General features: G+C 43.5%; 2 protein-coding genes across 2 annotated transcripts; both read left to right on the forward strand.

The window, feature by feature from the left end:
• The first annotated feature begins 458 nt into the window (after positions 1-458).
• Positions 459-6,091, forward strand: LOC147799326 (N-acyl-phosphatidylethanolamine-hydrolyzing phospholipase D-like). The gene is made up of 4 exons (XM_087136124.1): positions 459-804; positions 2,809-3,446; positions 4,013-4,127; positions 4,948-6,091. Exons 1-4 carry the CDS (start codon positions 673-675, stop codon positions 5,074-5,076), a joined length of 1,014 nt encoding a protein of 337 aa, XP_086992250.1. The 5' UTR covers positions 459-672; the 3' UTR covers positions 5,077-6,091.
• Positions 6,092-6,244: 153 nt separating this feature from the next.
• LOC110974207 (G protein-coupled receptor moody-like) lies at positions 6,245-9,079 on the forward strand. Its single transcript, XM_022225666.2, has one exon. The coding sequence runs from the start codon at positions 6,799-6,801 to the stop codon at positions 8,002-8,004; it is 1,206 nt and encodes a 401-aa protein (XP_022081358.2). The 5' UTR covers positions 6,245-6,798; the 3' UTR covers positions 8,005-9,079.
• Positions 9,080-12,245: the final 3,166 nt, after the last annotated feature.

Raw genomic sequence — 12,245 nt, forward strand, 5'->3', positions numbered from 1 at the left:
GGGAAGTGGCATAACTGAGGTAAATCATAATCAACTTCTGAGAGAATATCCTCGGTGTACATTTCTTCCCAGGGATCTTGCAAGGAATACGGGGATGGGTGCGAACACTTGAATGAATTCCATACATGGACATATAATATGCATTAGTTTAAAGCGCAGCTCACTTAGGAGATAAACTTCTTTTGATGGAATTTTTCACTTTTCAGTATTTTGCTGAACAGCATGTTCAGGAGACCAATTCAAGCCGTGCCACTGTTTCTCCATCCTTTATTGTGTGAGCTTATTATAAACATTACTTCATGGGGAATTCTAATTGCGTTGCAACACAGGGGTTTCCCGAACCTCGTCCCCAGTGCGGCAAGCAGTCTTGTGATTAGCTATGGCTGCTTGCCACGAGATTGAGGTTGGCGCGCTGGAGATACCGTTGACCTTTGTGTTTGATACAGCCAGAGCCATGATGCACTTGTAATTGTGTGTATGTGTGTGCGTGCACGACAATTGCATGTACTACATGAACGACTGACTCATCAGACTTCATCGGCGTCACACTCGCCGTTGTCAATGTGAAGGTCTCAGCTTGTGCCATTTTTGAAGTCCACCACTGCTGCTTTTGTGGCTCGTTTTGGGGAGGCCACTCTTGGCTCAGCTCGAGCGTGCGATCACCTGGGGAAAATGGAGGATGTTACAAGATCACAACAAGTGAATGGGCGCTTCGTGAACCCTTGGGACACTTGGAGGGAGCTGACTTTGACAAAGGCTTTCAAATTCTTCTTCACGGGGAATCAGCCCATTCCATCTAGTGAGGTATAACATTTCTAAACTATGTCTTGTGGCGATCATATTTTCCACTCGTACCCACGGCCAAATCCAGAGACACTATAGTGAAGATTACAGGACAATGATTAAATTCGTAGTTTTCATTGGATACGTTGTGATTCACGTAGGCCTACATTATTACCAGCAGTGGTTAACACTTGCACCTGTACTGTGTACGTTATGTTTGCACAGAATACGTTTTCCATCCAGAAAGCTTTGCGTATCCGCCACCGTCTTGACAGGGAATAGTGGGCCTACTCCTGAATATGGCAACGGGTACAAGCCCATTCAAAAATGTTTTATTTCATTACTTCATACTGTTGTGATAAAACACTTTATTTTCTCAAGCAAGGTGTTATAATTAGCAAAGATATAATGGTTTCATAAGAAAATAATGGTTTAATAATGTGCTTGGCAGGTCTTAAACGTAACGTGTGTTAAGACCATTGATCTCCATTATATAGACTGGATAGGACATCGTGTCCAAAACGCGTCCCGCGTATGCGTATTCTCAGGAGGGTAAATAACGAGCGTTGCGAATTTCGTTGCGTGTACTTTCAAATGGAGTTTTTCAAAAGCCGATTGAAGTTTTTGTGCTTCAAGTTTGTACTTAAAGTTGGTTCCAAATGAGCGATAGCATCGATTATAAGAAAAATAAATAATAACACAAATTAACCAGTTCAATAAAGCCCTATTTGAACTGCTCCTGACTCGACCTCATCATGGACGCACCCTTGTAGGCAGTGTTCCGAACATGACATCATGGCTTCCCAAATTACTTGTCTTTGTCGAGTGAAAACACCTCAGTCCTGAAGTGTTTGTTTCTTTGAAATCTACGCATAAACAAACAAAACAAATAATGTCAATGAAAAAACTGAGGGCAAATTCTTAAACAGAATTGTTTCTAATAAAAAGCTCGTACTAATAATGACGACTAGGTTCCGGAATTTGATTGGGAACCGAGCATAGGCTTAGGCCTATGCATTTTGTTTGGACAACCAGTTGTATTGTCAAAACCCAATAAATAAAAGTCTCTTTATATGCCAAGTTCAGTACATGTATTCAAAATCCCTTTCACATTGGTCACTGTTAAAAAAATGAAACTTGCTGGTGAAAGGCAAGTCAAGCTGCGCGGTTATTGACAGGATTGAGGGCATCCAACGGCTGTGCAAATCCGAACATTTTTTCAACAGAGAATCTGGAGCAACAAACTCTTCAGCCAGACTAATTTCCCCGTACACATCACAGCATAAGTGTCGCGCGCTCGCCGGTCTGACAACCGTAATTCAATACGGCCGTTTCACAATAGTGCGCCACCAAGAGTTTGCATCACGTTGGCCAATCACAATGCGCGAAATTTGTCCACCCAATGCGCATTTGGAAACGGTCGACAAATTTCGCGCGTTATGATTGGCCAACGCGTTGCAAACTCTTGGTGGCGCATTATTGTGAATCGCCCGTAGTTTTCAAATCCTCACCGATGAAACGCGTGCATACACAAGATGGAGGGCGCCGTGTCCTGCCAGTCTTTATGGGATCAATGCTCGTATCCATGTGCCAGCACGTGATGTACACAGCGGGAATTATTACTTCTCAGCTTGCATTATCAACTGTTAATACACGGTCACGTGACGCGTTTCGCCCAATAGGAAAAGAAAAACTGTCCCTGGTATTTATGAATTGCTGCTGAATTGCCTTTTGAACCCAATTCTTTGCTTAAGTTGCTCAATTAAGAGTAAAATGTTACATTTAACCTATCAAATGCTGGATTCAACACTTTCAAAGTACGGTCACTGATATGCTACATCCAACACGGGAGTTTTATTTTCAGAGTGATCATGTCATGGTGTTGAGGGACTAACGATTTAGACAAATAAGACGTTGACAATATTCAGTATTTTGAGATGTGAAAAAAGATAGAGACAAAGTTTCGAGTCAAAGCTTATAGCTTTGGTAATCTATTTCGCTGAAAATGCCATTGGGATGTTGCAGGTTCTTGATCGGGAACTCCCGGTGATGAAACTAGACCCCAGCAAAATCACGCAGCCGCCCATCTCCGGTATTAACGTGACATGGATTGGGCACGCTAGCATGCTTGTCCAATTCGATGGTGTCTCCGTCCTGACCGATCCCATCCTCAGCGACACCACCGGTCCTGCTTACCCGGTCAGTTATACACGCTACCGGCCGGCGCCCTGCAGTGTCTCCGATCTGCCGAAGATCCACGCTGTGGTCATCAGCCACTCCCACTACGATCATCTAGACCACCCTACCGTGAAGGAGCTCAACGACCGCTTCGGCAGTGACCTGTGGTGGTTCGTGCCTCTTGGGTTGGAGGATTGGTTCAGAAGCACCGGGGTAGAGAACGTCATTGAGATGGATTGGTGGGATGAGAAGGTCATCCCGTCGCTCCCCGAGGTGACCTTTGCCTTCACTCCCACCCAACACTGGTCCATGCGCACTGGCTTGGACAAGTGCAAAAGCCTGTGGGGGAGTTGGTCCGTCATCGGACCCAACCATAGATTCTTCTTTGCCGGGGACACAGGCTTCTGCAAAGCCTTCAAAGAGATCGGGCAACGGTACGGCCCATTTGACGTGGCTGCTATCCCAATTGGAGCGTACGAGCCGAGGTAATAATAAACATCGTTTGTTCTAGGTTGAAATAACCCTCTGCTTTAACAAGCTGTTTTATTTTCCATTTTACTTTATGATGAGGTGATGTTGAAGGCTAATCTCAGATTTCTGTGATTCACGTTGTAACAAAGTATAAATATCGACCATATTCCCAACTTCACCCACAGCTGTTGCATTGACAAACTCTAAAAATATAAGCCGTGCACGGAACTCAAACATTCGAATGGAAGTGCTTCAAACAGTAATAGGCATGAGTGGGGCCGGCTACGTGCAGAGTGTCGTTCTCAGTTGTAATTCAGCACTCGGGACTCACGCATCATTCAGTTTCAAGAAAATAGGTCAGAAAACCTGACAAGTTCCGGAAGTCTAGGTCCACGCATAAATGGAATAATCGGGGGCGACGCCACTATAATATTGTGAACATTGTTAACTTGAGGTGCACGAAACCTTCTGTATAACCTTATACATTTGGTGGAGCGCCTGTAGTGAAGTAGCCTGAAGGAACAGCTGTGTAAAAATTTAGGGCTGAGAACTGTTAAGAAGCTATTGGCTTGTCTCCCAGGTCTGTCTTAGAGCCGCAGCATGTCGACCCGTCCCAAGCTGTGCAGATCCATCGGGATATCCGGAGCAAGCAGTCGGTTGCAATCCACTGGGGAACGTTTCAGATGGGAAAGGAGGTAGGTTCTATGGGCGAAAATCCCTGGTTGGTAAGAGTATATATCCCCACTCCTTTTTGAGATGGGGAATGGGCTATTGAATCATTCCCCCACACTTTTTGTTTTGGTAATCCAAAAACTATATCGGATTGTGAAGAATTTTTCAGACTTCTAACTGCTGAAATGCATTCCCTGTCACTCAAAAAAGGAAACCAATTTTAAAAAGTCATAAATATGACATTCTGAATGCATATTACAGATGTGCATCCATATCATGAGTATCGACCTCTATATAAAGTCATATGGTGTCCACCCCCCACGCTTGTCAAATTTTCATGGCTGGGAAAGTCATCCTTCCACCTTTTTCCACCTTCACCTTTACGCCGCTGGACTGGAAAATCTGTGTGTGACCCCAAAAGAAGGCACTCTAAGCAGCTGTTATGCCTGACGCGCTGCTATGTGGGAATCTGAATCTAAACCGGCCTGACAATTTCGATTTTCTGGTAACCACATGCGATCCTGTATGTCCACGTTTTCTTTCCTCAGCTGCAAATTATGAATATTTTCGTTTGATGAAAGGGGATGTTGAGCCCTCAGGTAACCCATAATCTTTGACGCCCCAACTGCTGTATCTGTCCTAATTATGGACGGGACAATCTCAACTGTGGTGCTCACGGGGGATACGTACGGGATATGCTCTTACCACACATCCCTTGCTACGCCTAAGGAAGTGGGCCCTATACCCCTTGACAGCCCTGTATATAAAAAAACCCAGCCCGGGAGGTATTTTTCGTCCACACTTTACGCATAATTTCAGCAACGATTCTCCGTCTTTCTTCAGCACTACTTGGCTCCGCCGGACGACCTGAAGAAGGCCCTGGAAGAGGCTGGTCTAACGGACGTGAACTTCTTCACCATGAAGCACGGCGAAACCAGACATTTAGCGGGTAAAGAAGACGGGACAGCCTAATAAATGCCCGGTTTAAATCTCGGTGTTCAAACTTGTTGCACGGGGCAAAGGCTGCAGTGAGCACAATGTTCTAAATAATGTATCATACATCTAAACCACCAAAACACATTGTTGAAATGATCAGGGGACAGAGCATTACAGTTGTATGTTACGTGAAATTTTCATGACTGTGACAGAACACGACAGTTTTGCTACGAAGGTTTCATGTAAAAAATTGCCATAGGAAAGCGCACGAACACAAAGCGTGACGTAATTATGTTTAAGGTCAATTTACAATACTTCTTTATGTTTCCGAGGTATCTCTGAAAGACTTTCAGATATATCCAAATTTATTTCGAGATATCTTTTAATTTATGTAAATGTGTCTCGAAATCCATTCGAAGATGTATCTAAATTTAAATTTCAGAAATCTGATATTTGCGAGTCTATTTTGCGGTTTAAATAAATTTATTTCAAGATATCTTAAACCTTTTTCATGTTTTTCTTACGTTACCTGTATTGATTTAAGATATATTTCTTAATGTCAAATTATCTCCGAATCCATTTCGAAATATATAGATTTCATTGCAAGATATCTCGAAATCCCTTTTAAAGTCTGAAACTTTTATATACATATAAGCAGTTATCGTTTCCGTTAAATTCTCTTTTCATGGCAAAACTGTGCCAACGAAGTGGAAAGGATTACATAGAAAAATCATTTCGGGATATCCAGAGAAATCATTTCGGGGTATCCAGAAAATCGATTCCAAGACGTCTTGATATTTTTTTCTTACTTAAGCGGAGACAGCTGTGAATGCACTTATAACGTTTTTAATTGATGTGAATAACACTCTCACGTCTGTGTGCCATACCAAGTTTAACAATTACTACTGCAAAATGAAACAAGTTAGAGAGCCATGCGCTGGAATCGAAAAGTCCGGCCCTCTCACATTTAAAAAAAAATTAAAATCCATTATACCAGAAATTTCGCTGTCTTGAAGAGTATAACCCAACTGCCTGAATGGTAACTTAAAAACGGGTCTGCCTCGTTTTTTTGTGAATTATAGATCTATTTCTGTCTATAGTGTAAAGTTAGTTGCGAACATTACTCTTTAGACATCTAAAACAATAACAAAGAACCATAGGTAGAATGAGACCGACTTCGATACCAATATTGTGAACTATACAAATTTCCCACACGAGTTTGGTCTTCTCCTACCTCACGTTGTTGGTGTAAGGTGGTTAAACGTAGGTGACCTGCACTTTGATGTGTGGTTTTTATCGATTCCGTCGGTTGTCTGAAATTTTCCAATGAATACGTATGATAAGCGCCAGCACGTATGCAACGAGGAGTAACAACATTGGGTATTTAGAAAGGGGGGGAGGGGATACCATCATCTTGGCGGCTTCTGGTGGTGCAATTGAGATTCAATCATTTTAATTCTACTCGCATGGCGCAATTCTGTGCTCATGCCAGGGGCACTGCACTATCCACACGCATTTCAACTACTTCACTGACAACACACAGCTAGCAGTCCGGGCAGACGAATAGAACTAATTGAAAATAATATCACAAATGACGAGGATGGTATGAGACAGGTTGGACTAAAAGAGATGAGATGATGACGGTTATAAAGAAACTGTGGCCTAGGCAGTGTAGAAATACTGCTTGGACAACGAGACTTGCAGGCAAACTTAAGAGCTGTGGTGTCTCTGAAAACAGGCTGAAAACTACAATCTACGATGTCAAACTATACACAAACCGTGGGAGTTGTTACCACGACATCTGTCTATACCAGCTATATCGAAAGGCAGTTCTTAGCAGCCATTTACGGTCTTATTTCATTCGTCGGTGTGCTAGGAAACTGCGCTGTCTTACTGGCCGTGGTTCTCTCCCGTAGACCTCGCACCGTCACCAACGTTTTCGTGGTCAACTTGGCCGTGGCGGATCTCATCACGTGTCTGAGTATGCCCATCTCGATCTTGGCTGCTCTGAGTGAGAGCAGGGAAGAGCTGCTCGTCTCTAGAAATCTGTGCGCGTTTCAAGGGTTCGTGCTCATCGTTTGCATCGGCTGCAGCCTGAATAATATTGCCGCAATCGCCGTCTATCGCGCCTTGATCACCCGTCGGCAAAACTCGAGCCGACTCCGAGCGCTGTTCAGTCGCCGCGGCCTGGCAGTCATGGTTTCTACAAGCTGGCTGATCCCGTTTGCTGTCGGACTGTTGCCCATCGTATCTGAGTTCGGCTCTTATGAATACGACTTTAAACTTAGTACCTGCACGTTCAATCCCACAGCCAACGGATCCAGTACATTCTCCAAAATCATGGTGGCCCTCTACTATCCTGTGCAACTCCTTACCACTTTCGCAAGTTACGCTGTCATCTTGTACACGGTGAGAAGACACCGCCGACGAATTACTGCTGCTACCGAGCGACGCATGGCCGTTGTTGGAAGTGCCACGATGAAGCTACCTCCATCACCTAACACGCCTGGGCCGTCGCACAAGCCGGCCTGGCAGGGTCTTTCAGCGAATGACCGGTTGCGAGTAGCGCCTGCTCACGGTCCCCTGCGGCAGCGAAGTCGGCCGGGGTCTTTTCCCGCCATCCGTCCGTCGTCACGCGCGGCTGTCGGGCCGCCTGCTCAAGGCAGACGCCATATCCATCGACAAATCAAAGTTAACCTGAGCTTGTTTCTCGTCGTCTTCTTCTTTCTGCTGTGTTTCACACCCTACTCGGTGCTGATGGCGCTTCTCAGGAATAAATCGCTGAAAGTTTTCCCCTTTCTGGGCGCCCTGGTCACATTCAACAGCTGCGTAAACCCTGTCATTTACGCGGCCCGGCACCCGGACTTTAAGACGGTCATTCGCAGCATTTTGCTGTGCAGGCCCTCCCAGATACCCATGAAATCATCATTTCTCCAGAGCTTGCTGAGCTTGCGACGTCAATGATAAACACACTACTTTGGATGCAACTTGCAGACTAATGATTTGAATGAAAGCTTGAAAAAAATTGCCTTAAACTTACCCTCGACTCCATCAGATATAATAGTGAACATTCCCTTTCAGCCATGGATTTCAGAAAACGGTGCGTGAATTTTGAAGTCGGAATTATCACCGGATCCCATCACTTTAAGTCGAATGCTTATGTGTATGTACACTATTTCATTGTGAAATAGATTACAATGTGTGAAGACGAACAGAGTAAAAAGTCCAAGATTAAGTTGCAACTACCCTGGTGTATCATCCACTTCCAATATCATTTAAGTAGCACAAAGGGAGAAATTAAAGAATGTTTTAATCTTGTGACATCATGACTACACCCGTAGTAACGACCGTGTGATCATGATGTCACGTTTACATGTAATAAGTGATAAGAACCGAAGTTTGGTAAATACACATAACCGTTTGGCTAGGTGTTTTAGTTTGGTGTTAGTTGTAAGTCTTTATAATGCTGTGATTACTGTTTAACTGTATTTACTGCTTTTACACTGGAAAGAGAATGTCAGCCGCTCCGAGCTGAAGTGCACCCGCAATCGGCGAAAGAAAGACAGGTGGTTACAAGCGGGTTCTTGCACGCGTTCTGCGTGTATGCAAAGACCATACATGCCGGAATAAATTAGTTATGCGTACTCAGCGTGTTCCGCGTCAAGTGCGCATATACTTACGCACCTCATGGCGCACCTATGCGGGAGTACCCCCCCAAAAACACGCCCTCTTTTGTTCCGCTCGGAGTGGATAATAGAACGTAGATCTGAATCGTACGTAAATTCATGTACGCAGACATTTTATAACACACATTTCCCCTGAATGCCTTTCGTATACCCGGTATAATAATGCACATTTGTATACTTGTTTTTGTTTCGTGTAAGTACACTATGCCATGTGGTACTCACCTACGTTGTAGGCTACCCGAAAAGAGAGTTTTTTGTTCCTGTAGGACCGAAGCAAATGTAAGCTGCTGTGAGGTTAAAAAACCAGGAGTTCACGAACTATAGTGACAATAAATAAGGGTTCAGATGATCGACTGGAAATGAGTGAACGACTCTTCACTTGTCGCTGGATGTGATTATGGTGCGGTCAATGAGCCGAAGTGCCCAGTAAACAGTGATACTGACAGGTACTTCTTTGCGACAGACATCTAGGTGAATTTTTCTCTATCACTGGAGTATGAAATCAGCAGGGAAAACACTTGCTTTTACTGTTTATTGACGGTGTTCAGATGACTTTAAAATTGGCAGTTTGTTGAACACCTTGGAATCGCCTCTGGGGTATTAATCCACGACAAAAACCTCATCCGTGACTTCAGGGCAAGGGATGAGGTGGATGAAAAAGTACAATTCAGGAACTTTGGTGGGGGGCCACAAGGGATGGACTGGATGACATAATGTGGGGAAACGATTTATTATGATTTTTAGGGGTGCAGTGTCCCAATTCAAGGAAGATTCTCCGCCAGGCTGAGGCGCACAAAAAGTACCCCTACAGATTCTTTCGAAAAGGGGGGTCTGTTTGGGCCAAGAAATGGTGGCATTGTGTCAGTATGGCCCAGAATCATCTCTGTAGATTCAGGGGCAATACAGACAAAAGTGTGATTGATGTGATTGATAGGAAGGTGAGGGATGTCATTTGAAAAATGGCCCCTGAGAAGACTTGGGAACATTCACTTTTTGGGGGGGTGAGTTTGTTTTGGGCAGATTATTAAAAAATTCATTGGTTAACCTACTAAAAATTGAAAATTAAATGAAATCGGAAGGACCAAACAACACTTTTTTTGTTTGAGAGGCCTCAGGGACTTCAGTTGCCTGCCATGGGGCTCCAAACTTGCTTGATTTTACACTATTTTCAATGGAGCTTGAACTGGTTCAGTTCACAAATTGGTTCAGTAGAGGGCGCTCGTCTACTTAGAATTTGTATCCATGCAGTGTAGGACTATGTGCGCAAAGATTGATATTCGGCTTTGCGAAAGGACAATTAGAAAAAGAAAGTAGTTTTGGCAAGGGCAGAAAGAAGTTGGTTTGTAATGGCGTCTTGTCAACCCTAAGCCACGCCGGCTGCTACCGTGCTGGTTACCTCCTCCGTCCTTGCGACTAGGACCATGGGGGTAATCTTCATGTGATTATATATATGGCCAGTGGTGGTTCTCCGTTGACGTTCATTTGACGGGCGTGTTTCTTGACTGTATACAGGATGACCGCATAACTTGCGAAAGTCACAACGAGCTGCACGGGGAAGAATAGCGTAGCTATTGTTTTTGAGAATGTACCAGAGCCTTCCGCTGATGGGTTGAAGGAGCAGGTGCTTAGATTTTCGTCATATCCGTAAGAACCGAACAGTAAATCAGAATTGATCGTCAGAGACTGGACCCCTACTTCTCTCCGTGTTGATGTTTTATTTTATCGCCACAAGTGAGACCCAGTTGTCTGAGCTGATCACCCAGCAGCGCAACGCCGCGCATACTACAATAATACAGGTACGCGCTGGACCACACCAGTACGACGCTGCAGACACGCCCACGGAATTGTAGATAATGCTTGCCACGCAAATGGTAATGACGAATTCTCATATTTATTGTTGGACTTGTATATGATTCCCCTATATTCTTGGATTTTAAGCTCCCGAAGCACATCTTTAAAGATAGTCAACTACTGCGAAACTGAGTATTAGAACCAACAGGATAGACGGCGCAGCCAAGAAAACTTATACATTTTTGGCCCCGTCTACGGGCCGATTACTCTTATCGAATGTGCACGGGATTATTTCTTATATAGTTCGAGCATGTAGACTGACGAATTTGTCACTTGGGGGTAAAAACAGGGTGCATTAAGCAGTGACGTATCTAAGTATTCGACAGGAAACTATATATGGAGAATTTTTTTATGAAACGATAATATACATTTCTTTTTCAACTTCCATCTCCAAAGCAAAGTGCTAAAATACCTTTTCGAAAGTGTTGGCGTTTTCAATCTTTAAAAAAGACAATAGTGCACTAATGAAGGTCAAACCGCAGCCTTGCCTTGGGTGGCTACGAGTTCCCATACACCAAACACTCAGACCACTTGTTCCTATGTCTAAAGTTATTCTGAGCTGAGGCGAGTGCAAGAAGAAACCAGGACCAGTCTACCGCCTCACTCGGTACACCTCTTAAGTAGTGAGTCTTCAGTTTAATCTTCATACGAAGGCGTTTTTGTGTTGAGTGCATGTGTTTGGGCATGAAACGAACAGGCGCATCACTTTCACAGAACAGAGTTTTAGTGACAATAATCCAGTGTCCAGCGATCCAGAGCCATAGACCTTATTTCCATAGGGAAGTCATATTCTATCTTGTTCCATGAATCTGAATATTCAATGTAATCTGTGAAATGGGATGATGTCGGACTATTTTGGGTTCCAAACGTCATTTTAATATTTTAATAATGTGGCATAATATTTAATTTATCACAAGATAAATTTTTCTAAACAGAAACTGGCATGAATTTGTAACGAACTTTTATTTTTGTCTTTGTTATTTTAAGTCCCGTGTTCCCCAAATGAAAAGTTTTACTTCACTTTTAATTCAATATCACCGATACAAGTTGATTCATTTTCATTTCAGTTATGAAGATAAGCTCAACATACAATCGATCCTCGTTAAGACGAGGGCCTCAGGACTTACCTAATCATCTTGTATTATCCGGAACCTCGTCTTAAAAAACGTATTTTCCCACTCGCGTGTTGTTTGTCGATCGTCCTACTGTGGAAGGATAATGAATTTGCTTGCAAAACTGTTCGAACGCGTTCTTTATGACAAAGTGATGTACATGTAGAATGAATAAAGAGTTGTTATTTTAAATATGTATTTGGCTGTAAATTAAAACGAAGCGGAGGGGAACGAATCTGTAATCAGGAAGACGCCAACCCAATTCTTGCATTTAGTTCTGTTTGTCAGATGGCTAAGTGATTTGGACGGCCAAGTACTCAACCATCAAACAAATTCGATTTATTCACTTCAAATTAAGCCTAATCAACTGGAAAACAACTTTTTGGGGGGTCGAAAATGAGCAGAATCTAAAACCTCTATCAACACTTTCTACGCACATCGTGGAAACTGTTATGAGGTGAATATACTTGTGGAAATTCAGCATTCTCAAGGCAAGTAGTGTACGGTATGACATGTCGTCGGTCGCAGAGGGCAGAGTTGAATGCGGAAATGAAAC

Source organism: Acanthaster planci, linkage group LG04, assembly GCF_054643075.1.
Source record: "Acanthaster planci isolate LZ-2023a linkage group LG04, COTS_SCS, whole genome shotgun sequence".
Taxonomy (NCBI): Eukaryota; Metazoa; Echinodermata; class Asteroidea; order Valvatida; family Acanthasteridae; genus Acanthaster; species Acanthaster planci.

Bases quoted from the DNA above. Each gene is read 5' to 3' on its own strand.
- LOC147799326 (XM_087136124.1), top strand. From the start codon at position 673: ATGGAGGATGTTACAAGATCACAACAAGTGAATGGGCGCTTCGTGAAC. The intron at 805-2,808 runs GTATAACATTTC...GGGATGTTGCAG, and splicing joins AGCCCATTCCATCTAGTGAG to GTTCTTGATCGGGAACTCCC. The intron at 4,128-4,947 runs GTAGGTTCTATG...GTCTTTCTTCAG, and splicing joins CGTTTCAGATGGGAAAGGAG to CACTACTTGGCTCCGCCGGA.
- LOC110974207 (XM_022225666.2), top strand. From the start codon at position 6,799: ATGTCAAACTATACACAAACCGTGGGAGTTGTTACCACGACATCTGTC.